Source organism: Salminus brasiliensis, chromosome 12 (genome assembly GCF_030463535.1).
Source record: "Salminus brasiliensis chromosome 12, fSalBra1.hap2, whole genome shotgun sequence".
NCBI classification, from domain to species: domain Eukaryota; kingdom Metazoa; phylum Chordata; class Actinopteri; order Characiformes; family Bryconidae; genus Salminus; species Salminus brasiliensis.
Window position 1 is genome coordinate 35,102,589 of NC_132889.1, and position 25,745 is coordinate 35,128,333.

A 25,745-nucleotide genomic window follows, 5' to 3' on the forward strand; every position below is an offset into this window, starting at 1 on the left:
GCCAGATTCTTGCCAATACACAGGTCAAGAGTGATTGGTGTAGCATAGTGTGTAGCAAAGTGGGGCAGATTAGTGTACGATTCCCTGGCTGGGCAAGCCCACCTCACTACACCATAAGAACCCTTAGGGCAAGACTCAACTCTGCCACTGCCTTTGTATTTGCATGAGAGACAGTGCAGGCAATACACCCCAGGATCTACAGAGGGCTTCACTGTGCGCCATAGACCAGCTTTCTGCACAGGCTGAATGAACTGAATGATGCTGGCTCCAACATAAAGGTGTGATTAGTCAAAGAACCTAATAATAGCAGACAGGTACTTGATCACAGAAACGGCCGTTATTCACAGCCCTACCCAGCACTACTGCCTTCAGCTGCTGCACAACAACACGCCTCAACCCACTTCCTTTTCCCCTTCTCACCAAAGAGAACCTGCTACTCACAGGTTTTCTTCCTCAAAGTGACTTACTGAAACTGATTTAACGCAGAGTAGAACTTCTGCACTCTGCCCTCACTTACACACACACACACACACACACACACACACACACACACACACACACACACACCTCTAAAGTGCAAATGCACGTGATGGGGCTGTAGCGTCTGCGGTAAGGCCGGGGGTTGACTTCCTGGCAGTAGCCTTTACAAATAAGGCCTACAGCTCACACTGCAGGGTTCTCACCAAGCTCAGAGCGAATTCCGGCAGTAAGAAAGTGTGAACGATCATCAGAACCGATTTTTAGTTCATTTATTTTTAATTAAACCACACAGCATCTCGGCATCGACATTTCAGACTGACTGATTTATTTGAATCCAGAAGAGCAGAACGTTTAAGTGACCGTGCTAACATATTATATACATGGACAAAAGTATTTGGACACATGCCCATTTATTGTCGTTTCTCCTGAAATCAAGGCCATTAAAAAGTGTTTATCCTGCATGTGTTGGAGTAACTGTCTCTACTGTCCAGAGAAGAAGGTTTTCTACAAAATTTTGGGGGAGCAATGGAGCAATGCTGATTGCATTCAGCGACAAAAGCATTACTGAGGTCAGGATGCTGAATGATCACCACCCCGACTGCATGGAGCACCATCCATCATTCCAGAGAACACAGTTCTTCCACTGCTCCACAGCTCAATGCTGGGGGGCTTTATACCCCTCTAGCCCACGCCTGGCATTAGGCAGCAGCATGGTGCCAATAGGTTCCTGGTTATCTGCTCCAGAGAGTCCTATTCTATCGGCAGTATTTTCTTTACAGGGACCTTAAAGACAAAATCAATCTACAGCTAAAGCGGAGAAGAGGATGATGCTTCGGCTGCAGTTCTGTCTCACGGCTTCTCTCCCCGTCCTGGAAAGTTTACCTGTAAGTAGAGGGACACACCCTAGAGGTACTGTCTGTGTGTGAGGTGTTAGAAATGAGGAGACCGGTCACTGGTTAAAATATGATATGAAGTCCCGCCCCTCAACATAAACAGCCAATCAGCCTTTTTCAGATTTCAGAAGTGATTTAAACGGCAATCCGTCTCCCTTCACAGAGATGGGCTCCAGATTTTGTGTGACTGGAAATAACTGCCTGGCGGCGTCGCAAATACGGCCACCAAGTGAACAGACCTGCCTGTAAGGACTTGCAGGGGCTCATGCAGCCCCCACATGTTGCTGCATAGACACCTCCTGCATGCTCCTCACCAAGCCCTGCCTCTACACACTCTGGGTTATCAACCCCAGCAATTTATCAAATGTGCTGAGCACGGGCAGGAGGGTACTCACCTAACGAGGGCAGATTTTGTTCATTTTAATGGTCAAATGTGAGCATTATGTCCCAAACAAATCTGATGTGTGTGTACAAAGCCAAACGGACGTGCTAATGTGCTTTCTGACACTTAAAAACCAGACAACTACTCATTTAAAAGGCCTACAGGGGCCCACAGGCCTGTACAGGGTACTGCTTTGTACAGTCATTCCACTGCAAATAAATAAAATTAAAAAAAAAGGAGACTGGAAAAACAACAAGAGGGTTTTAATGGGTCAAAACCTCAAAAATAAATAAATAAAAATACGAAGTTGTTCCATAAGCATTCAAACAATGACGAAACTGGATTAGGACAGAGAGCGAGCGTGAGAGAGACGTGAACAAACAGAAATCGAGTGCTCTGTTTCGTCTGGTGCCATCTGTCCCTTTTTGCCTTATTTGTACATAAGGCAAACCACATACACACATACACACACATACACTGCTGCCCAACCGTCAAGGCTGTTTCAGGAAGTCCCAATGACACATCAATCTTCCTGCACTGCACTTTATGACAACGGCTCCCATCTGCCGTCTCTGGAGACGGACCCCCCCCCCCAACTCAATCACATGACCAGCAACACAGATCGCATCACAGGAAACTCTACGCATGGATGGATGCACTAAAGAGGGTGCAGTGTGTAGATCAGCATGCTGCAGCAGCTGCCGGCAGAAAGCTCTGCGGAAACAGTACAACCCTTATCGGTGGGAGTTTGAAGGGTCCTTCAGAACCGAATCATCTTCCACTAAGCAGAAAGCTGGTCTATTCATCCTGTCGATTTGACACGATGAGCTGGGCGCTCTCGCCATGGTGTGAAAAGGTCCTGCTGAAGAGGCCGATAGAAATGCTCCAAAATGACCTGGAATTAGATTGTTTACATTGACGTCCACTGAAAGTTAAGTAGTTTTGAGATGTGAGATCTGTGCGACTGACAACACCAGTCCTTCCAGAACATGCAGGAACCCCTTAAAACCATTCAAACGGTTGCCTGAGCTGCAAAGGTCCTGTATAACGGTGGCATCATAGATTACATGAACAGTAAAATTACTCAGTTCTTCCCCATTTGCACCATTAAAGTTATAAAGATGCCAAATTCAAATTTAATTCAGATATAATAAATAATAAAAAATATATAATATAATATTAACGGCCCAACAGAAATTAAATAATTAATATATAATAAATAATGAAATAAAATCTTTGTACATTCGGGCTCCGAGTGCCTCGGTGGTCTAACACGCTACCATTATGGCCCGGGGGAGAGGAGTCACAAGTTCAAAACTCAAACTCCGGTATCTAAATGATCTCGGAAACTCCCAACTAGAAATTCCGACTTGAGGGGATGTTCACGTGCACCTTCCACACTGGGCAGTCATATTTATAAAAAAATAAATAAATAAAAAAAATGACAAAAAAAAGACACCACCCAACCCAACATAATAGGGGGAAAATCCTTTCTAATGCCACCTCATAATCAGTTGAGGTGGCATTATAGCGGCAGAACTGAACTGCCAACCTCTAGGGGGCGCACTTGCCAGGTTTCGGAAGAGAAAAGAGGGTCAGCATAAAAGGTTTAGGACAAACCCAATACATAAATAAACAAACACAAGAAAATAAAGCCATGCTGCACTAAAGGAAACCAAAAATAAAGGAAAACGTGGAATACAGGCCCTGTTTTACCAAACTGAGAGGTGCTCTGAAGTGTTTTACAGCGCAGTCTATTTTTAGCAATGGTCATGAATCTCGAATTGACCTTAAAAAGCACCCACCCACCCCCCCCCACAAAATAATAATAAAAAAAAAAAAAAAAAAGTGCTTTTACTCAGATAAAGGGACGAGCTGAGGCCAACATTCACTTTCACACAAGCGGTCACAGATCTCGACATCTGATGAGCAGTTCCTCCAACGCTGTGCCTGTCACAGAGAGCATGTGAACGCAGCATTTCCGTGAGAAAAGGGTGACTGTGCTAAAACCGAACCCAGGCCAGAGTGTCCGGGAAACAGCCGGCAGAGCTGCTGCTGCTGCTGCTTTGAGAGGGAGCCCCTGCTCTCTATCTGGCCGCTCCACTCGCAGCGCCCAAGTTTCGCTTTTTGACAGCGGATCTATTTTAAGGTCGGTTTGGATGCAAACAGGCGCAACACCAAATTTAGCATGAGCTTCTCGCCTTCACTCACTTTCACAGCAGGCTCTCGCCATGGTTACGAGCCTGTGACAGCATCATCTCTGACCTGTGGTTTCAGAGGCAGCGAGCGGTGCTCTTCCTGTCTGAACACATTTTTCAAAACGCGGTCAGAGGAGACCGATCCCACGCTGGAAAAAGTCAGCCAGTCAGTCAGTCATCGTGGATCCTTATGATGGAGCACCATCTAGAACTGAAGAAGTTACCATTTTGTTCACTGGAGCACTGCGCAGACATGATTACAGTGAACGGAAATGGCCTGATCAAAATTCACTGTATCTAGAACACCCCCAGACCCAGACTCAGCTCATCATCTGATGCCTAGATTCAAAACGCACCACTGCGGCGAGACGGAGCATAACTGAGCCAGCGTCAGGCCAAGCAGAAGGTCACACTGTAAAGTGATCTAGCAGTTAACTAGGTGCTATAAGCCAGAGAGCATCAGAGCATCAGATGCTTGGGTTCTCCCGCCTCTCCCACTCACTCCCCCTCTATCCAGGTCTCTCAATCACTCTCCATCACTCCTCCAGTCACTCCGCTGCGAGGCTTAATCTCATTAGCTCTACACGCACAAAAAAAATAAATAAAAAAAATCATCCCATCAACCGTTCCCCAAGGGTTCTTGTGAGTCCAGACAAGCTGGACAACAGTAGAGGGGTTCAAGGGTGACCAGGAGAAGATCAATGGGGTCACCGCCCTCCCCCTGACCAGTGTGCTAGACAGAAGTCAAGACAATCCAGGAACAAAAGAAGAGCCTAAGGTAGATAAATGGATCTGTAGTAACTGCAGCTAAACTGAGGGTTCTCCACAATCGCTGCTCCTGAAGACGACCAACTGCTCAGAGAACAACAGAGAGACTGCCTCACCCACACCACACCGGCCTAATCGGGTGTAGGCCCACGTCGTATCCCCAAAGCAGCTCTGGTCTGTGGAGGCATGTTCACCACAAGAGCTCTGGAGGGACCCTGTAGTATCTGCCACCAGGACATCACCAGTCCTGCAAGTTGTGAGGTGGGGCCTCCATGGATCGCATCAACAAGCCTCGGGCTTGCCCATGTTCCTATTGCCGGTTCAATAGTTCAGTGCTGGTTCAACTGGCCAATGCATCCCAGCAACCCCCCAAAAAAAGCCTGCAGATGTTTTGGAGATGATTACAATCAGCTTCTTGTCAGAGTGCCATTTTTCCTACCTGCAACAGGGCAACTTCAAGAACTGACGGTTCACCTGCTGCCTAATGTCTAGAGCCTGTCCATTGACCGATGATATTTGGGAACAGATAATCATTATGTTCTTCACTTCATCGGTCAGTGGTATTAAAGTTATGGTGGATTATTGTGTAACTAGTATAAAAATAGATGCCTTTATTAAATACCAAGAACATATACAATAAGCTTGCTGTGTATAGGAAGGCATACTGTGATGCAGTCGAACAGATCAAGAACATGTGGCCTGTGTGAAAACAGCTTTGTGCATCTGTGACACCACAGACTGATACGGTCCAATGTATACGCCTCCCAGTTCCTGTTCTGGGGACAATCTCACACTGAAACCTCATACATGTCCAAAAACCCGACCTCAGATCCAGCAACTTCTCATGAAGTTGAGAAGGGTAGGCGTTCGTTCCTTCAGCCGAACTGGTGTTTAAATAGGGCTCGTGTTCAGGCCACTACACTTTACAGAAGCAGATAAATTGACTGATTTGCTGAGATATGTAAAATATCGAACAGTCCAAGTGATGCTTCCTGTTAGACACCAAAACTCGCCCAGTGAAACACAACAGGAAGAAAAGACAAACACTTCCCTCCATCAGTGCAGCACTTCGCTGGGTTAAGCCAACCTCAACCACCAACTGCTTTACACTTCTAATGTTGCTGCAGGCTGAACACAGCAACCACCACGATACTGATACTGGCTTGATAAGGATCTAGAAGCACACCATGTTCATGGTCCGTTGTCACAACTGCTAAGTGCTCAGGCCTATGGACAAAACTAAACTAAACTAGGGCCTGCCCCCTCCCCTTTATCCATATTACAAATCCCAAGTCAAACCTCAAGCAGGAATCATAACCATATAACGCTGCCAACACAAATCTAGCCAATTTATTTACCAGTGAACCTAAACGTGCCTTCTGAGCTTTGTTCGTAATGATGATGGTTAAATAGCGATCTGAAATAATATGTTTTGTTTGGAGACGACCCCCCCCCCCAAGCTACTAAATTAAAATAAATAAATATATATATTTTAAAAAGCACCACAAACAATGCTTTAGTCTAAAATATTAATTGATAAACTAGCATAAAACAATACCTCAGGCAGTTCGTGTACCCATAACCATCTGGCACTAGAACTACCATTCACAACCATTAAACTCTTCAGACGTCACATTCACCTGCACCACCGATGGAGCATTTCGCATCACAGCACTATGAACGGAGCCCTCTATAGTTTCACTGCAGATTTCCGGAGAACATTAATAATAAACCTGGTGCTTCAGGAGTCAGTTTCTCTGTACCAGACTTGCCATTCTTTGTTGGTCACCTTACAGAGCTAACGCAGTCCGTTTCTAATTAAAAGGCCAGTAGCCGGCTCCAGCTCCAGCTCTGTAAAAGCAGGGCACTTAGTCGGCACAGACAAGGCAGGGAAAACAGGTTAAATCTTATGGTGGAGAGTGCAGGACAAGTCCAGAACAAATATGAGCATGGACACCACAGCCTACATAAGCTCTGAAATGAGCGAAAAGTGACCGGTCTAATGAAGTAATGCGCTTCAGCACATGCTCATGTGTACATTAGCATTCATCTGTGTGTGTTTGTGTACACAGTCAAGCCACCGAACCTCACACTGGAACAAGCACACCACAAGGATGTGAAACTCAAAGTAGCGATGAAGAAATGCAGCAGCCTCTACGGCTCGTGAGGGAGCCTAAAAAGAACCAGCGTTGGCTGGAGAGCCTCCTTCTCATTAGTCGAGAGAACATGTCTGTAACTATGGAAACCTGAAGAGTGCAAGATTTCCCCTTCGCCACCACATCGGTAAGCTTGATTTAGCCTATAGCCTACATCTGACCCACTACACTGGAGACCAGATGAGCCTCAAAAGCAACGCACAACCTAAAGGCCTGGACGGTATCACACTACGCAGCAGGCGTCGTTCCCAAGACGGATTACCTAGACCACGTCTACACCGGGTCACTGCATGAAAATGTGAGTATTGTGAAAATCACCACCAGTTTTCATATTACATGAAATGAAACAGAGGTAAAATGAAGTAAATAAACATTAAAAATTCTATTCTAACTTGCTTGCATATATAAACCAAAATGTCTGTAAAATATGATATTTTTGCCTTACCGCCCACCCCTTTGATCAGATGTCGCCAATTTGGAGATCAGACGATTTTACAGGAGACGACAAAAATATTAATTGAATTCAATGTAAAATCAGAGGGGTTTTTTTCCCCCTCTGTAATTTAGAGCATTTCTATTGGTTCATTAATCCCGAATTATGTACACAGTGTCCAGAAGCAGATACATGGTTCCAACCATGGACAAAACAAACAAACAAACAAAAAAAAAAACATAAATGGAGATACATGTTTTTCACTGGACAGCAGTAATATGCTAGTCTAGACTAGGCAGTCTAGGTTTTGGGCTTTTGAGCATTTTTATTAATACCATCTCTTCCCTGAACTACCTCACACTTCAAGCCATGGAGCCTTCCTTAGAGGAAGGGGATCATTGCCTGGGGCAGATACACCTGTGGAATTTGGGGGGGGGCCAAACAAAACCAGAGAAGAAATAAACACAAACCCCGCCCCCCCCCTCTATTGGTCAATCACGGTTCGGACGTGTTGAAACGCAGTGAGGAAACTCAAGAGAGGAACGCCAGGCATTCAGCACACGGCGTGCAGCAACACCGCCGGCAGAAGCCTGCATGCTTCTGATGTTATCGTGGAGAGAGGCGCACGTTACACAATCGCAGCCTATGTGCAACACCACAGACCTGAAGCAACAAGTATCTTCTGCTTTGGATGGCTTACATGGAACTTCACAGCGAATACACAAGCTGACCAGAACCACCATGGCCTTAAACACACGGTTTACTGTGCAGGCTACATCCAAAGTCCATTAAGACACAGAGGTTCCTTCAGATTCTTGGATTATCAAGATAACCTTGAGAGGATCTCCAGCACTATAGCTACTGATGGACCACCTGAAGTAGTAGTGATGTGAAGACGACAAAGGCACCAACTTCATGCTCAGAAGACGCAGCAAACATCTGGAAGTCTCCTAAATTAATCAGAACCTTTGGAAGAACATCAGATAAGTTGCATGTCACCATACCAGAGTTGGGCAACATCTTGAGCCACTAGGCATGTTTTTTGTTTTTTTTGCTGGTGCAAGCAAACCCGCACCTCTGCACAGCACACCTTTTGTCCTGTCCAGACAAACGGTTTGGAGAACAATGCTCATTTCCATATCCAAGCAGCTGAACCTGTTCCATTTCACTTGGCCAGATGGTCACAATCAGCCAGAACATTAAAACCACCAGCCTAATATCACGTAGATTTCCTTGTGCCATCAAAACAGCTCCAACCAGTCGAGGCCTGGACTCCACAAGACCTCCAAGGGTGCAGGGCAGGCCACTATAGACGGCCTGATTGAATTATAGTCCTTGGATCACTTTTAGTAGGTACTAACCACGGCATACTGGAAACACCCTACAAGACCTGCCTGATGTTTTGGAGCTGCTCAGACCCAGTCGCCAACACATCACCTTTAAACCAACCCACTGCTTAGACGGTTCGCTCGCTGCCTAATCCACAATGTCCAAATATTTGTGGACACCCCTTCTAATGAACGCATTCAGATACTTTGCACCCACTGCAGACACAGATGTGAGAATGCTTGTCAAGAAGCACAGCCAATGGAATAGGACTATTTGGAGCAGAAGCATGAACCTATTGACACATGCCCAATGCCAGGTGTGGGCTGGAGCCCCCTTATAAAGCCCCCTTCACCCCCCCCCCCAAACACTGAGCTGTAGTGCAGTGGAGCTACTGTGTTCTCTGGAAAGATGGATGATGCGCCATCCAATACGTTTGAAGGGAGAACTTGGGGGGCTGATCATCCAACATCCTGACCTCACTAAAGCTCACTAAAGTCGCTGAATACAATCAAATCCTCAGCGCAATGCTCCTTCAAAATCTAGTAGAAAGCCTTCCTCTCTGGACAGTAGAGACAGTTGCGCCAACAAAAGCAGGATTAACTCTTTTTGGGGTCAATGAATTTGGAAGAAACAAGGAATGAGAAGGCGTCCCAATACTTTTGTCCTTATATCAGATGTAGAGCCCATTCGATGACCGGTGCCACTGGAACCAGATAGTCAAATGTTATGATTAATTAGTGTAATTATACTCAGAAGAGAAATCCAGGCGTGATGATCAGCACCAGCACAGACGGTTGTGTCTGTAAAGACCTAATGTTTCTTTTCCCTCAGAGACGCCGGCATTTTGAAGAGGACACCTAAACCAATCCAAAGCCAGGGCATGGTGGCAGCCACTTAGCTGCAGGCCTAGCTGGGTTTTAATGGAACTTTCCATTTAGGCATATGTACAACGCTAGTGTGTCTCCTCTCGCTCTCTCCCTCCATATAAGGGGATTTTCAGCAGGAAAAAAAAAAAAAGATGATGCCATTATCAGCCTGCACAGGCTGTCCCAGAGTCCTAGCTGGCATAATTTCATTAGTATGGGGCTCTAAGAATAGTCAGAAGAGAGAAAGCCACAGCTTACGTAACAGAGCCCAGGCAGAAACTCACTGGCCATTTTATCAGAAACCCCTTTCTTGTGGCTCCACCTTGCTGGTGTAGAGTCGGAGACTGTCGCCCATCTGTTGATTAGCTTGGGTCAGCCTTCTTCTAACTCTTTAGCAATGGTTGGTTTCTGACCACAGAGCTGCTCTTGACTGGTGTTTGAGGTAGTAGACCGAGGTGGGTGTTCGTAATAAAGTGGCCAGTGAGTAGGACCACAAGGAAGTGGTTTCTAACAAAATGATCAGTGACAGAATCCTATAGTAGATGTTTCTAATAAAGTGGCCAGTGAGCAGAGGTACAAGGAAGGGGTTTCTATTAAAGTGGCCAGTGAGCAACTACAAGGTAGGGGTTTCTAACTAAATGGCCAGCGAATTAACCTTGAGGTAGGCGTTTCTAATAAAGTGGCCAGTGAGCAGGACCAAAAGACAGGCGTTTCTAATAAAGTGGCCAGTGAGCAAGACCAAAAGGTAGGTGTTTCTATTAAAGTGGCCAGTGAGCAGAGGTACAAGGTAGGTGTTTCTATTAAAGTGGCCAGTGAGAAGCCACAAGGAAGGGGTTTCTGATAAAGTGGCCAGTGAGCAGGACCAAAAGACAGGCGTTTCTAATAAAGTGGCCAGTGAGCAAGACCAAAAGGTAGGTGTTTCTATTAAAGTGGCCAGTGAGCAGAGGTACAAGGTAGGTGTTTCTATTAAAGTGGCCAGTGAGAAGCCACAAGGAAGGGGTTTCTGATAAAGTGGCCAGAGAGCAGGACCAAAAGACAGGCGTTTCTGATAAAGTGGCCAGTGAACAGGATCACAAGGCAGGTGTTTCTATTGAAGTGGCCAGTGAGAAACCACAAGGAAGGGGTTTCTACCAAAAATGGCCAGCGACAGAACCTTATGGTAGGTGTTTCTAATAAAGTGGCCAGTGAGTGGAAGTTCACTGCACCTCCCAGCCTGTGTCTCAAACCAGGAAGTTCATGCAACCCAAAGTTTGAGCTACACACAAATTAAACACTGCTACTGTCACGGTCACGTAGCTCAGTAGCTCATCATCTGCTCCAGCCATTTACGCACTGAAGTGCTTTTAGAAAAGGTTCTGAACACCTCCCACATGCAATAAGACACCAACTCTCTGAACTGAGTCAAATCTGTCCCCCGGGGCTTCAGAGCAGCGTATTCTCAGCAGACGCATTCACTGCGTTTCTTTGTTCTTATAAACAGAGAGAGTCAATGATCAAGTCTGGACACCTACAGCTACGATCACATTATATAAGGACCACAACGAGCCTACTTAACTTAGCCTTTCTCCTCTGTGTTACCAAGCAGAGCTGAATTAACAGTCACAAACTGGTCAGAAATGTTTAGAACACTGTAATTTGTATTATATATGTTCTCCATCACCGTGTTCATCATTAGAACATCTCCAAAGTTCTCCTCTCTCATGGAGTCTAGTATTATTTAGAGTTCTCCTCAGATCAACACCTGGTTTGATGGTAAATCAGGTGAGCTGCTGCTGCTGCTGCTGATGCTGATGGAGTTGAACACATCCTCCACGCTGTGCTGGCTGAACTGAGGGGGGCATCCAGGAGAAACCTGGAGGAACCGAGCTCTGTTCCTCAGACTAGCTCACCGACAAGATCTCACTACTTTCTTTCTTCAGAATGAGAAGCTCTTGTTTCTCCTTTTTACTGGATTTATGTTCACCTGCTTTATCTGTTCTGATGAGATCTGGAGCTTCTACAGAGACATGACTTTAAATAAAGTGCTCGGGGGGCTAAAACCTTTAAACAGTGCCGTAAATGACCGGCATCCCTGGAATCGTTGAAATGCTCGAATGCATGATTCATTATTTAGTCAAGTTCACGTTCAGGAAGGCGATTAATCATCATAAAGACTCATAGATGATTTGGGAGCTAATGTGATTAACAGTGACAGGGCTACATTACAAGGGTCTGACATCAGACTGCTAGAAGGACTAAAGCCTAGGAACTGCTGAGCAACTCCGGGACAAGCTGTGTCCAGGAACTCCTCATATTACAAGAATGAGAATTCTCACATTACATCTGCTCCTCAGGATCGAGATCTCCTACAATAGAGTTCTGAATAGTCGGGCCCGGGTCAGCAGGTCACAGTAATCAGTCAGGACACCTGGATCACTCTTGCCTTTCTCTCGTTTCTCCATCGAAATTGACTCTGCAGGCAATAATAAAGCTCCTTTGGATCAGCGACCTGCTCATTAATCAGAACACAGCCATTAGAGCACAGATTTAATACTTCTATGGACTAAATTACTTCAATACTAACAAATATGATTGATAAAAAAAGCTGTCTAATCAAACTTCAAAAGAAGAATGAACAGAAAACTGTTTCTCACCATCCAACTCATCTCAAATGCATTCAATAACATTGAGGTCTGGACTCTGGTGTGGTCAGCCACTGTCAGGCTTCAACAGCTGAATTAGCTGTTTGCATTTTCCCACCTAGAGCTTCTCTGCCGCCACTGCTGCTTCAGAATTTTATGAAAGGTCATCAAAATTGTAATTGCTTTTAATTAGAAATGACTGCTGCAGGACACAGAGACCTATAACAACGCCCAGGCCAGTCATCCTCTCTACGTACCCGACAAGGTAGAGACAGGGAGAGGAGAGAAGAGCGCTAACGTTAAGTAAGAGCTGTTTTACGGTTGAAAGAAACGGTCACTTGTAGTGTAATGGGAAGCCTGATGCATACTGGACAGCCGCGCCACAGCGCTCAGTTAAATTAAAGCCATATGGAGACACAGGAAGCCCCACAGTAGATACCCTGCGACCTGAAATTCACACAGAAAGGCATCCAGTCTTTTGATAAACAAACAAATGTTAAGCCCAGGTTACCTCGGCTAGCGTTACAGTCCCGGGGGGGGGGGGGGGGGGGGGGGGCAAAAACGCCATATGCCTAAAATGCATCTAAATGAATACAAGGATGGAAGGATGGAGGCTTAGGCCTGTCATGATGATGACTACCTTCTTGACTTATTGTATAATACATGGACAGGACCTTGGTCATTTTTGCTGACCCTGATGGTGCCCATTGTGTTTATTTGTGTGTATTTTAGCAGAGATGTTGAGTTTATGAAGATATGCTGCTGTGTTTTTTTTATTCACATTTTAATAATTTACATTTTTTATATTAGCGTTCTAAGGTCTGAATATTCTTAATATTTAAAAGCTCTCTGTTCTTTTTTTTTTTAAAGAAAGATAATTAATATCATATAATAATTAATATCACAGGTATAAAAAATAATAATACATATTTGAAGGACACAAACTCCTGTAACTGTTCTCAGATCTGAAGAGAGAGTGGAGGTTGATGGTGGTCTACCAGGTCTTGCATGGTTGTTAGGAGTCCCATGTCCTTTCTCGAACTCCAGTTTTGGAAGCTCCCATTTTTCCATCTTCACCTTTCTTCATGTAAACAATCTATCCAATCTCCAATTTGAAGAACAGTCGTTTTGACCGGAAACTAAATAAACGTAGGGTGCTCTGACTTTCGCACAAGACTGCAAGTAGGTTGACTTCTTAAAGTGAGTCTTATGCTGGAATCAGCAGCAAACGCTAGGTATTGTAGCGTTACTGAAACCTTCTAAAAACGATGCTCAGCCAAAACCACAACCCCGTAACGTGGGCTGGACCTGCAGGGCACCATTCGGCAGCCGCTGACGGGACAGAACTGCTGTCGTTGTTTGTATAGAAAGCCACACAAAACACCCTCCCAGTCCAGCATTTGGCGAAGACGTTTCACAGGTGCCGGCGGTGGCGCTGATGGCGGCCCAACGGAGCCAATTTAGAGCTCTCTGTGCACATATGTTTGTTCAGACACTCTGCTACCAGATGGCCATTTCTGACTCGCACAAAGAAGCCCATCGTCTTTACAGGCCAACGGCGCCCGCTGTAAAAGAACGGGTCCATCTGAAGGGGTTTTAAAAACCACCAACAGCAACTTCACTCAATTAGCGCTAAGTGGTTCATTACGGGACGGAGCTGGAACAATAGCTGGAGCGGTGCTGAAGGAGCAGCGATGCAGAAGCGATTCACACGGGATGTACTGTAATCTTCAGAACGAACCAAGCGTGGTTTATATACGAATACTGAACAAGCCAGCAGTCCCACAGTTATGCTGCTTTAAAGACCACATCGCCAGGGTCGCGCAAAAACCTTGTTTCTCCATTGTTGCGGTTCATGTGAACCTGAGGGCTGTTCTTTACATGGTACCCACACTTGATGATGAATGGACCAATAGAAATGCTTGAAAATGAATAGGAATAAAGTCATACACTGGCTTCCAGTTTGTTTAAAAAGGAGGCATGTGTCGGCCCTCACCCTCCCAGTGTAGGGAGCATTGCATGTGACGGGGAGAATCTGCATGTTGGGTATTTGGCGATGCAAATTGGGGAGAACGTGAAAAATAAAAATATATAAAAAAAATCATTTTAAATCATATATTTATATAGAATTTAAATATACATCTCACTGCTGTCTCACTGCTTTCCATTCAAAGTTATGTGATTCTGCATTCTCCTGTAAAGTCAGATACATATTTTTCAATGGACAGCTACTATATCTATACATCATCCTTAACTGTATGCTGTTTGGAGATCAGCTTATCTTCTACTCACTTAACTACCCACAGTAACGCTGACATTTCAACCCTGAATTAATCAATATCTTTGTGATAATCCAGCGCAGAAATACGTTCATTTCCTGATTGCCAGATCGCTTATGGGCGAGATGGGTCGAGATACTCGTATCCGCCTCTTGCCGAGTCTAACCGGTGGACTCATGCGTCCAATATTTGCCCCTCATCTGTAACTGGTGGATTCATGCATCCCTCATCTGTAACTGGTGGCTCCATCTATGAAATTTAAGGTTAAGGGTCAGAGTATCTCCTCACTCAGGCCTTTAAGTTACATGGGGTCTCATTACAGAGAGAGCTTGTTCTGAACATTTTTTAATAAACATGTGGGTATTCTCTTATCTGCAAGTGCCTTTAAAGGCAAAAAAATAAAAAGATTTATATATATTTATTTTATTTTATTTTTTTCACTCTTCATGCCATATATAGAAACTAATCTACAAAAAACACCTAATTTTTAATTCATAATGACAGAGACTTAGATAGATAGATATACATACATACACATACATAAAAACACACACAGTATCTACTACTTGAGAAATCTCTACATACACACACCCCTACAGTAGCCCCACCTTTTTATGCATACACTGACTATCAGAACTTATGCAACTATACAGCCGATCAGAACACAGCTCATGTATACACATCAGTCTCCAAGACATGGCTACTTAACTTCTATGGGATAAGGAGAGGATATGAAATGGTCATGTCCAATGATTTAGAGAATGGATCCATTACAGAGTGGATCTAAACACATTGAAACAGCCTCTTCAATAAATACCACAACTGTCCCCCATTGGTTTTTCCTGTACACCGAGCATAATTCATGGCTCACTGTCATTAGTCACATTAGTCACAGCTCCCCATTATTTCACTTCACCTGATCGTTGCTCTACTTTCTAGAAAATGACTTTCCTGGAACTGGACTCACTTCCACATACTGTCGTTACGCTATCCAGCGTCAACCATTTACGGCATCTGGCCAACACCCATATCCAGAGCCACTGGATTAATTAAAGTTACATGAGGGACAATGTTAGAAGTCAGAAGTTAGAAGTCAGAAGTCTCGTCCAAGAGCTCTTGCTGGTGTAGACTGCTGGCCGTGCTTGCTGTGAAGAAGGTGGTGTTGCCCACTACCCTAACCAACCAGAGGAGGAGCGGTTCACACTTCTGAGTCTTGCTTCGTCTCAAAACTTGCTTCCTCTCGCTTTGAGGGATCTCCGTAAAGCTGTAAAGCTGCTTCTCGACAACTCTCTTTAGGAAAAGTACCACACAACAGACCGTGAGAGCAATTTCATCTGAAGTTGTAGGACAGCTTTACACCGTTCCTACCCTGGGGAACGTTTTTCACTGGTGGAGGGGTACATGCCAGGCCTTTTAAGGAACCCGGCCCCCCCAAAAAACAAAAAACAAAAAAAACAAAACATGCATTAGCACCATTTTACCATCCGAAATATTACACACAACACTTACAAGACCCGAGTCAGCTCGCTGGTGGGCTCGGAGAGTCGAATTATAAATATGGCTATAATTGCATTGCAGACCCCTGGACTCCATCACCACCGCTGTAAAGACCCGAGAGACAGCTGGCTTTTCCACAATGAGCCGTTTCTCACCAAACCCACTCTGCATGACTCAGTATTTTGCTGAGTTGCTCTGAATTTACAGAAGAGGGATTCCTCTTTAATGCTTCAGCAGTTTGAGAAAGTTGCATGAACTTCATGCTGAGCTGAAGGCTCATTAATGAACGGCAGAGTTTCAGCTCATCGCTTCACCACCTCTGATTTCATGTAATCCAGCAGGGCTTCTGTGCAATGCTAGAAGGCAAAGTTAGGGCAAATCAAATGAATCAAATAAATCCAACATACAGCCGAAAACACATTAAATGGACCACATGCATGCTTACTAACTAACCACCCACCCACCCACCTTCCTTCCTTCACAGCCTGGACCGGCCTACTGCACCAGCCCAACACAGCCTCTCAAACTCCCAACTTGGCCCATTAAAAGCCCAGGAAAACAAAATCAGCTAGCAGACAAATCTCTAATCCAGTTAATCCAGCTTCTCACAACCTAAACCAACTTTACAGGCTGGGATCATCAGGCTGGGAGAGCAGGACCAGCTGCAGGAACCCCTCACTGCTTGGGGCTGGATGAGGCACTGCTCTGGATGCAGCACTGCTCTGGATGCAGCACTGCCCCCATGCACTGCTCCTCATTGTCCTGCAAATATGCAGCCCTTATTAAAACACTACAAAGACAGGGACCCTGTTAAAAGGAGCTTTTAAGTTGCTGAGGCACGACCTTCAATGCAAATGAACGTCTCCAGGCATTTACATGCAGCTCATTTCCCAGCCTGCACATTTATTAGGACCCAGAATCTGCACCAAAACACAGGCAGCAGGCAGCAGGCAGCAGGCAGCTAGGGTTAGCCTGTTAGCTCAACCCCATCACAATAGAGGTGGATGGAGGGGCTTTACCAGGCACTCACCATCTGTGTGTATGCGTCGCTCTTTGTCGCAGCAGTGAAACCAGCACGGTGAGAGGAGCGTGGCTGAGCTGGTGTTAGGCTTCCCTTGTTGCAGCTCTCTATGCAACCGCTTCCAGAGCCCAGTTAAAACCGACGACCCGCTAGCTAATGATGTGGAGGGTTTTTTCCAGCCTCTTTTATTCAGCCGGGTGGCGGCGTGACGGCGTTTTCCTTCAACACCCGTATTCCGCAATGCCCCGCCCTTCCTCCGCTCTCATTGGCTGATAGAGTCCCGCGTCCTGCGCTACGATTGGTTAGTCTCCCACACTCACAAAGCAAGGCGCCCACAGGAGAAAGCTACTAGCCAATCGGAACGTGGGAGAGGCGGGACTTTACGGAAAAGCGGCGGGAAATAAACGTTGTACGTGATAGGTTAAGGTGTTTAGCCCCGCCTATTCGTTCCAGCTCTCCCCTCCCGCCCCCAGTTTGTGGTCAATGGGGGCAAAGTCATAGGACTGCTCGGGTTCGCCCTGCTTCAGTCTAATAGTGAATATTAATTAATATTCTTTCATTTCTCTGTAATTATTCTCTAAATTGTGACGTTGTCCCAGTGTTTACAGCGTTGGGTTGCTGTGTTTAATTTTGCTAAATGTATTACATTTATTACATTTTATTTTAAAATGTATATATAAATAAAATCTGATTTCTGAGATCTAGAACCTGAAATATGACAACACTGATTCACTGAATTCTGTCTGATTTAATTGATTATTTAATATCTACTACAAATGTTTCAGCATGTAGTATAAACTGTTCTCTATCTATGACAAATGATTCAGTGTCCAATACAAGGGATTCATTATCTACTCCAAATGATTCTGTACTCATCTAAATTATTCTGTACTACTACACATGATTCAGTATCTACTACAAATGATTCAGTGTCTACTACAAATGATTCAGTATCTACTACAAATGATTCATTGTCAAGGGATTCATTATCTACTCCAAATGATTCTGTACTTATCTAAATTATTCTGTACTACTACACATGATTCAGTATCTACTACAAATGATTCAGTGTCTACTACAAATGATTCAGTGTCCAATACAAGGGATTCATTATCTACTCCAAATGATTCTGTACTCATCTAAATTATTCTGTACTACTACACATGATTCAGTATCTACTACAAATGATTCAGTGTCTACTACAAATGATTCAGTATCTACTACAAATGATTCATTGTCTACTACAAATGATTCAGTGTCCAATACAAGGGATTCATTATCTACTCCAAATGATTCTGTACTTATCTAAATTATTCTGTACTACTACACATGATTCAGTATCTACTACAAATGATTCAGTGTCTACTACAAATGATTCAGTGTCCAATACAAGGGATTCAGTATCCACTCCAAATGATTCTGTACTTATCTAAATTATTCCGTACTACTACACATGTTTCAGTATCTACTACGCATGTTTCAGTATCTACTACAAATGATTCATTGTCTACTACAAATGATTCAGTGTCCAATACAAGGGATTCATTATCTACTCCAAATGATTCTGTACTTATCTAAATTATTCTGTACTACTACACGTTTCAGTATCTACTACAAATGATTCAGTGTCTACTACAAATGGTTCAGTGTCCAATACAAGGGATTCATTATCTACTCCAAATGATTCTGTACTTATCTAAATTATTCTGTACTACTACAAATGTTTCAGTATCTACTACAAATGATTCAGTGTCTACTACAAATAATTCAGTGTCCAATACAAGGGATTCATTATCTACTCCAAATGATTCTGTACTTATCTAAATTATTCTGTACTACTACACATGTTTCAGTATCTACTACAAATGATTCAGTGTCTACTACAAATGATTCAGAACTACTTTAAATGATTCCATATCTACTACAAATAACTCAGTGTCTGCAACATTTTTTCTGTATCTACTACAAATGACTCTGTATATACTACAAATGATACAGTATCTAACTGATTTAATGTCAACCACAACTAATTCAGTGTCCAATACAAGGGATTCAGTGTCTACTACAAATGAGTCAGTGTCTACCACAAATAATTCAGTATGTACCAAAAATTGTTTGGTATTTAATATAAATAATTTAGTGTCTACTACAAACAAATCAGTGTCTACTACAAATGATTCCATATCTTCTATAAATGATGTAAGGTTTACTACAATTAATTCAGTGTCTACTACAAGTGATTTAGTATCTACTACAAATGATTATGTACTTCTCTAAATGATTCAGTATCTACTACAAATGATTCAGAACTACTTTAAATGATTCCATATCTACTGCAAATAACTCAGTGTATGCAACATGTTTTCTGTATCTACTACAAATGACTCTGTATATACTACAAATGATTCAGTATCTAACTGATTTAATGTCAACCACAACTAATGCAGTGTCCAATACAAATGATTCAGTGTCTACTACAAATGATTCTGTACTTATCTAAATGATTCTGTACTACTACACGTTTCAGTATCTACTACAAATGATTCAGTGTCTCCTACAAATAATTCAGTATGTACCAAAAAGTGTTTGGTATTTATTATAAATGATTCAGTGTCTACTACAAACAATTCAGTGTCTACTACAAATGATTCCATATCTTCTATAAATTATGTAAGGTTTACTACAAATAATTAAGTGTCTACCACAAGTGATTTAGTATCTACTACAAATAAATCAGTGTCTTCAACTGTGTCTACTACAAATGACTCTATATATACTACAAATGATTCAGTATATGCAGATTGCTCAGCTCTGAAGTGCATTTACCCACCTTCCCCATGCCTTTACACTTATGCTTTGAAAATGTGCATCTTATTTAGAGCTAAAATGTTAACAATGTAAAATGAATGGATTTCAAAAAATATATGTTTAAGGCCCATAAACCTGTCTTAGTTTCTCTAGAACAGAGCATTTCACACCAACCCCAGTCTGAATGGCCTTGATTACATTGTAACAGTAGAACTGTATACAGAAATCTGTGGAATTTCCCTTTAGGAGTTAACAGTTAAAAGCCCAGAATTAGTCCAGCAACTCAGAAAGCTCTCTAGTCCCAAGTCCAGCCTCTGTCCAATTGCCCGCTTTACAGGCAGAGCAGTATAAGAAGCCGAGAAAATCCCCAATACACTGCAGTGTTTCTAATAGCAAAGTATTAAACCGCCAGGCCATTTTCTGCTGTCCAGGCCAAGAAACCCTTAGCACGTGCTTGTGAGCGTCATAGCCGGCAGCCTGACAGCTCTACCAAGTGCTAAAAGAACAATTTGCAGAGGTCCAGAAATAGTGTGGCTTTTATTTTTGCACTCCAGCTTAGAACACGATGTTCTGGACAAGCTACATATCTACCTATGGTCACCATGTCCAAGGTCAAGGGTCAGCTAGATGGTTATAAAGCCTCTCGGGCCTCCTTGGCCTGTGGAGCAGTGGAACTGTTCTTGGGAGTGATGGAGCTTCCAAAGCGTATCATCCAACACCAGTACTCGGCCTCAATGCTCTGGTGGCTGAATGCAACTGAATCTTTACAGCAATGTCAAGTGTAAGGCCTTCGTAGAGAAGCAGAGGCTGTTACTGCAGCAAAGGAGGGACAGACACCCTGTTAAGAGCCTTGCTATTAGGTGAACTGCTGATGAGCAGGTGTCTACAAACTTTCATGGGACAACCACAGGCAATGCCTAATGGAGAGTTCATGAACAAGGGTAAGACATCTGGAGATATACAGTGGAGAAAGTGGTCAGCCTCCAGGCCGTACAGAGAATGCTAGAGCAAGAAAAAGCAGGTAAGAACAAGAACTCTGACTAGACAAAAAGGGAAATTTTGGAGATGGAAAGAAGTGCCTCAGGCTGTCTCCATTAGTTCCTGACCTCCATAAACAGTCTAAAACTGTGGCAACCCCTTCCCTCATTGGAAACAGATGTTTAAAAAGAGTCCATTCAGAAGAGGCCATGCAGCAGATGAATGCTGGAGTGAAAGAAATGCACCACCTTCTGGAGGTTTACTAGTACTGCATCTATATTTCCTGGACTAAGGGTTGACTGTTATTTCCCCAATTTAAGCCATAGAACAAAAGTATTGGGACACCTGCTCAGTCGCTGTTCCTTCCTAAATTAATATCAAAAAGTTTATCCTTAGCTTTTTTTTTTGGAGAAGCTGTCTACTGTCCAGGCAAGAAGGCTTTCTACTAGATTTTGGAGCAGCATCAGTGCAGAGAGGTCAGGATGATCACCACCCCACAAGTATTGGATGGAGCACCACCCATCATTCCAGAGAAGACACTTATGGACACTGCCACAGCCCTCGCCCACACCTGGCATCTTCCCCATTCCATTGCCCCCCCCAATTACTAGCACTTCACCCAAACTAGGAGAGTAAAGACTAGTAAGATAATGCATGCCCCATTGAGTGTTTTTTGCCACTCTGAGGGTGATCAGAAACCAGTGACCCCAATAACTCCTTGACCCCACTGTGAACCATGCAAGTCCAAAAGTTCCCCTGTTGCCAGTGACCCAGCAACACTCAGGCCTGAGACCAAATGTAGCACCAAACTTAAGTTCAGCAGCCAAGGAGCTCTAGTTCACAAGGCCATGCAAAACACCCAGTAACTCCAGGACACAAGCAGTTGGATCATTGCAGTTTATTTGTTGTTTCCTCAGGTGAATCACTGTGCCAGTCACTGTCCTTAACCACTACTGGACCAAGGGTTACTTCTTGTTCCAGGTGCAGGCCTGCAGAAAGGAAGAAACCAAGATGAAAGCAAAACAATTAGAGACCATGAGGTACATTTATGGCATAAGGTGGGCCAACGTAATGTTGGGAGTCTTGCCCAAGGACTCTTATTGGTGTAGCACAGCTAATAGTGCAGTCAGCCTTGGTGTTCTGTTGCACCACACCAACCACCAGAAGATCATGGATCATGATCAGCACTCTAATCTAGCACCCAAATCAACACGGACCCAACCAGAGACAGCTTCCAGGACCCAGCTAGCAAATGGTCATACCTTCATCTATCGACAAATCCCGTCCCTTCCTGAGGGAGCACCTCGTGTCGCAACAGCCACAGACCTGGTTATCACCGTATGCTGCAATCCAACTGAAGACGGACAGACATTGAAGCTTTAGCAGTTAGGCCTCAAAAGCTGCAGCACATCAGGCTCATAGCAACATACCTATTGCCGGAGAAGGAACAAGCCTTGTGCTCAGCATCAGCAGGCGACGAAGCGGCGGCATTTGCCTTCAAGAAGCAGGTGATGTAGACCTACAAACAGGGACTCAAGTCAGGTTTAGCCAGCCAGCCATCTCCAACTTCAGTGAGGACTTACCAAGCCACTGGTCTCTTGCTGGAACCTGAAGGCCTCCAGCTGAAACTGCAGCTTGTCTGCTTGCGTTTGGGGCAAGTAGTGAGACCTGGAATCTGTAATCTTCGCATCAAGCAAGCACCTGGAAGAGGTTTCACAGGTTTTTGAGTCCCAGAGGTAACCAGGCTCTGCACATGGGCTTAGGCCACACCCATCAAGTCACATGGAAACTACTCACCCATAGTTGTCAATGAAGGAATATCTGGGGACTGCGTTGACATCTGGGACTGCAGTGGCTACACAACTGTCCACGTACACACGAAGAGGCATGTGGTTGAACTGCGTTACAGATGCCTCAATATTTATGAAGTCACCTAGGTAGTACTGGTTGGATGGCCTTTCAAAGGCCCAGTCATCTGGAAGAGAAGGCCATCTCATTAGAAGGCCAAGGTCACAGCATCTAGAGTCTAGAGGTCAGACATAATTACAAACCCATCATGAGTCTCAGGGAGAACACCAGAAGCTCCTCTGCAATTCGAGTAGATGCATATGGTATCCAAGCAGGCTGCAAGGCATTACTGCTCACGTTGTGGATCCTGCATTAGGAGACATGTCATCAAGACCATCACATTAAACAGCCCTTCAAATCAGGTGGCAACAGTTGTTAGGGTCAACCTTACCTTGGGTAGTGACACTCAAGGCCAACAACAGCCCCATTAGTTCTTACAATAGGAGCACCAGTGGAGGACATCTTTGGTGCATAAGCAAGGGTGAAAGAGTAGACGAGCTCAGCCTCGGTCATCTGGAAAAGAGAAGACTGTGGTCATGTTTGTCTGGACTGTTAAGCACTCTATAGCCAGCTACTTACTCTCAAGACACTGTTGCAGGCCTGCAGTTCTGACTCGAACATAAGAACCCGAGCAGCAGCATCTTCCCCTGTGACAGCACAGCCCCCCAGTGTGAGGTCCAAAGGACTAATCAACTCCCCAATTCCAAACAGGTCTTTCTTCACTTCCACATAAAGGGAATTTTCACCACACGCCACAGCTACGGAACTGACAGGGGTAGGATGCCGCAACTCGAAAGGAACCGGAGGTTGCCTCGTCGGCAGGGGTACTTGCGGAAAACGCCAGGTTACCTTCTTCACAGGTCCTTGCAAAACTTGCCGGAATTGAACATTCTGAGGATCCCGCTGTAGATCAGTTTGGATAGGAGGCTGTGGTCCAAGTTGTGCTGGAACTGGTCTCCAAGGTATTGCTCCCTGGGGACCTAGAGAAGGCACTCTTGCACCACCTGGCCTCAAAGCCTGCACCGGCTGTGGAGGTGGCAACCTTGACAAATCTGGAGTTTCCAACAGTTTTGGCCTTTGTGCCTCTGAGAACCCAATTGCAACAAGCAGCAGCGCTGCAAGACTAACTTGCATAAGCCCCATTGCAACCTACCTGAATATCCCAGACGTACCAGCAGCTGCTCACCTGTGAATTTTTATGCCACTTTTGGGCTCCACCCAGTTGTAGTTAGCCTGACGCTCCTCAGAACCTGTGGTGCCACTCATTATGCACCTCACAGGTGACATCAAGCAGTACTTTAGTGTTCTTGCCATTTGATTGGCTGGCTGTTGCCCTGTCGCATGAGTAGGGCCAAACAACTGGTGTGTAGGACTGAAATGGAATGGGGAGGGGGGTTGGGCCTCATCAGCCACAGCAGGTGTGTAAAGCAAAGCACCAAAAAAACAAAGGGTTGAATTTATTGAGGCTAATTAGTGGTTTCTACTATTTTAGGGATCTTGAAAGTCATAACGGCACAAATCCTGACAGGGGCACTGAAGAAATGTCTTCTTAAAAACTGTGGGTGACTAAAGCCCACTTGTGGGGCAGTGGGCTCAGCTGAGGCAGTGGTTAGACAACTTTAGATAAACCAAGACATTAATAATCCAAAATACTTTTATTAAAAACAACATTTCGATACAATGCAAAGAACGACTGACAGATTCACATCATGTCAAAAAGCAAAAAACAGCACAAATGGAGATACAAGATTTTTGAGTGACAGTGATATGGTCAGTTACCATGGTTATCAGTTTTGATGAGCTTCCTTAGCATATATATAGAGAGATAGATAGATAATGTGTGTTTACCCTCCTAGGCATCTTGGGCATTCTTTGGGCAGCCAACACTGTGGCCTATCTAGTTGGGCCATTTGGGTGAGCGTGGTCGAGTGTGGGTTTTTTATGTTGACATCCCACACATTGAATTTTCTCATGATTTTATATGCTAAAAAAGAGACTAGGCTGCTTCCTTATACAAAATTCATCATGTTATAAGAGAGGAATAACAGTGGACATGATCTTAGCCAATGAACAATGTCCATGTGTGTAGCTTAATGAATATTAATGAGCTTTCTCCATCCTATCCTATGAAAAGAAACTTTGAATTCTGGACGAACAGCAGAGATGGAATCTGCAGAAGTACAAATCTGAGCAGTTTACCAGGTTAACACCTGGCTACCGGAGCCTTTTGGGTCAAACTACACCGGATAGTTGGGCCAGGTCGGGTTCAGTTTACGTTCTCGCCACAAATGAGCTGCTTCAGACATGTTCGGGGTCTGACAGAGACCACCTCCTCTCGAGTGCGCAGTTGCTTTGGGCCACACCAGCCCAAATGAATCGCATCAAGGGTGAAAACAAACCAGTCAGCCCAGTTAAACGGCCCAAAAACAAGCAAGAAAGAGACACTATTATGCATTCGGAGGGTTTAACAAGTTTATTAAAGCCAGAATGAGATGTCAGGATGAGTGAACTGGCACCAAGATCACACTGGATGAATGCAATGGAGTTTAGTGCTTTTAGACAAAGCCTACAACATCATAAGCATGGAAACAAACTACACCCAACACCATTAGATCTCAGCCCAGGCTGCCGTGCCTCAGAATGAGTTGCACACAGATGCTCATGTCGGTGAGGATAGGTTCAGATAAACAGTCCTTAGTCCCCAAGTAATCTGGGAGTGTAGAGTTGCAGGACATCGTGTCTCTGGTCAGCTGCTGAGATGCACAGGTTGCAGGTTGACCTTCAGTTTTTTTCTTTTGTTTTGTTGTTTTTTTTTTTTTTTATGTGAAAATACAGACATGAGAAAAGCGGACTATGCCACAGGTCCGAGCTCGTAATGGTAGGTTTTGAGATACAGATGAAATTCCTAACCCTAAAAAAAAAAAAAAAAGAAAAGAAAACGGACCATTTACAAACTCTCTGAATCAATCAGGCAAAAAGGTTCTGATGTCAATTTCATCCATAATACAGTTGTTCTCTGCTGCACTCATGAAATCTCACATTTTGCTGGATTCACAAAGTAACACATCAACAAAAAAAATCCTTAGAAAGAATTTCTGCAAGCTAAAAAGAACAGAAGTCTTCTAAAAGTGTCTACCACAAAACATAAATCTGAGTTTCCTCCCAAGACAGATGGAATCACTCATGTA

The 25,745-nt window shown here is 44.2% G+C and overlaps 2 protein-coding genes across 3 annotated transcripts in view; both read right to left on the reverse strand.

Annotated features, from left to right (window-relative positions):
- limd2 (LIM domain containing 2) overlaps positions 1–17,105 on the reverse strand; it is a 30,677-nt gene extending 13,572 nt beyond the window's left edge. For both annotated transcript variants that reach the window (XM_072694057.1, XM_072694056.1), the window contains exon 1: positions 16,933–17,105. In XM_072694057.1, the coding sequence (XP_072550158.1) occupies positions 16,933–16,935 (3 nt within the window). In that variant the 5' untranslated portion in view covers positions 16,936–17,105. The remainder of the gene's footprint in view (positions 1–16,932) is intronic.
- A 4,492-nt stretch (positions 17,106–21,597) lies between these two features.
- Positions 21,598–23,700, reverse strand: zp3e (zona pellucida glycoprotein 3e). Its single transcript, XM_072693035.1, has 8 exons — positions 23,137–23,700; positions 22,949–23,070; positions 22,761–22,864; positions 22,507–22,684; positions 22,293–22,410; positions 22,140–22,228; positions 21,972–22,063; positions 21,598–21,698 (listed from the first exon to the last, which is right to left on the reverse strand). Exons 1-8 carry the CDS (start codon positions 23,698–23,700, stop codon positions 21,598–21,600), a joined length of 1,368 nt encoding a protein of 455 aa, XP_072549136.1.
- Between the last annotated feature and the right edge of the window lie 2,045 nt (positions 23,701–25,745).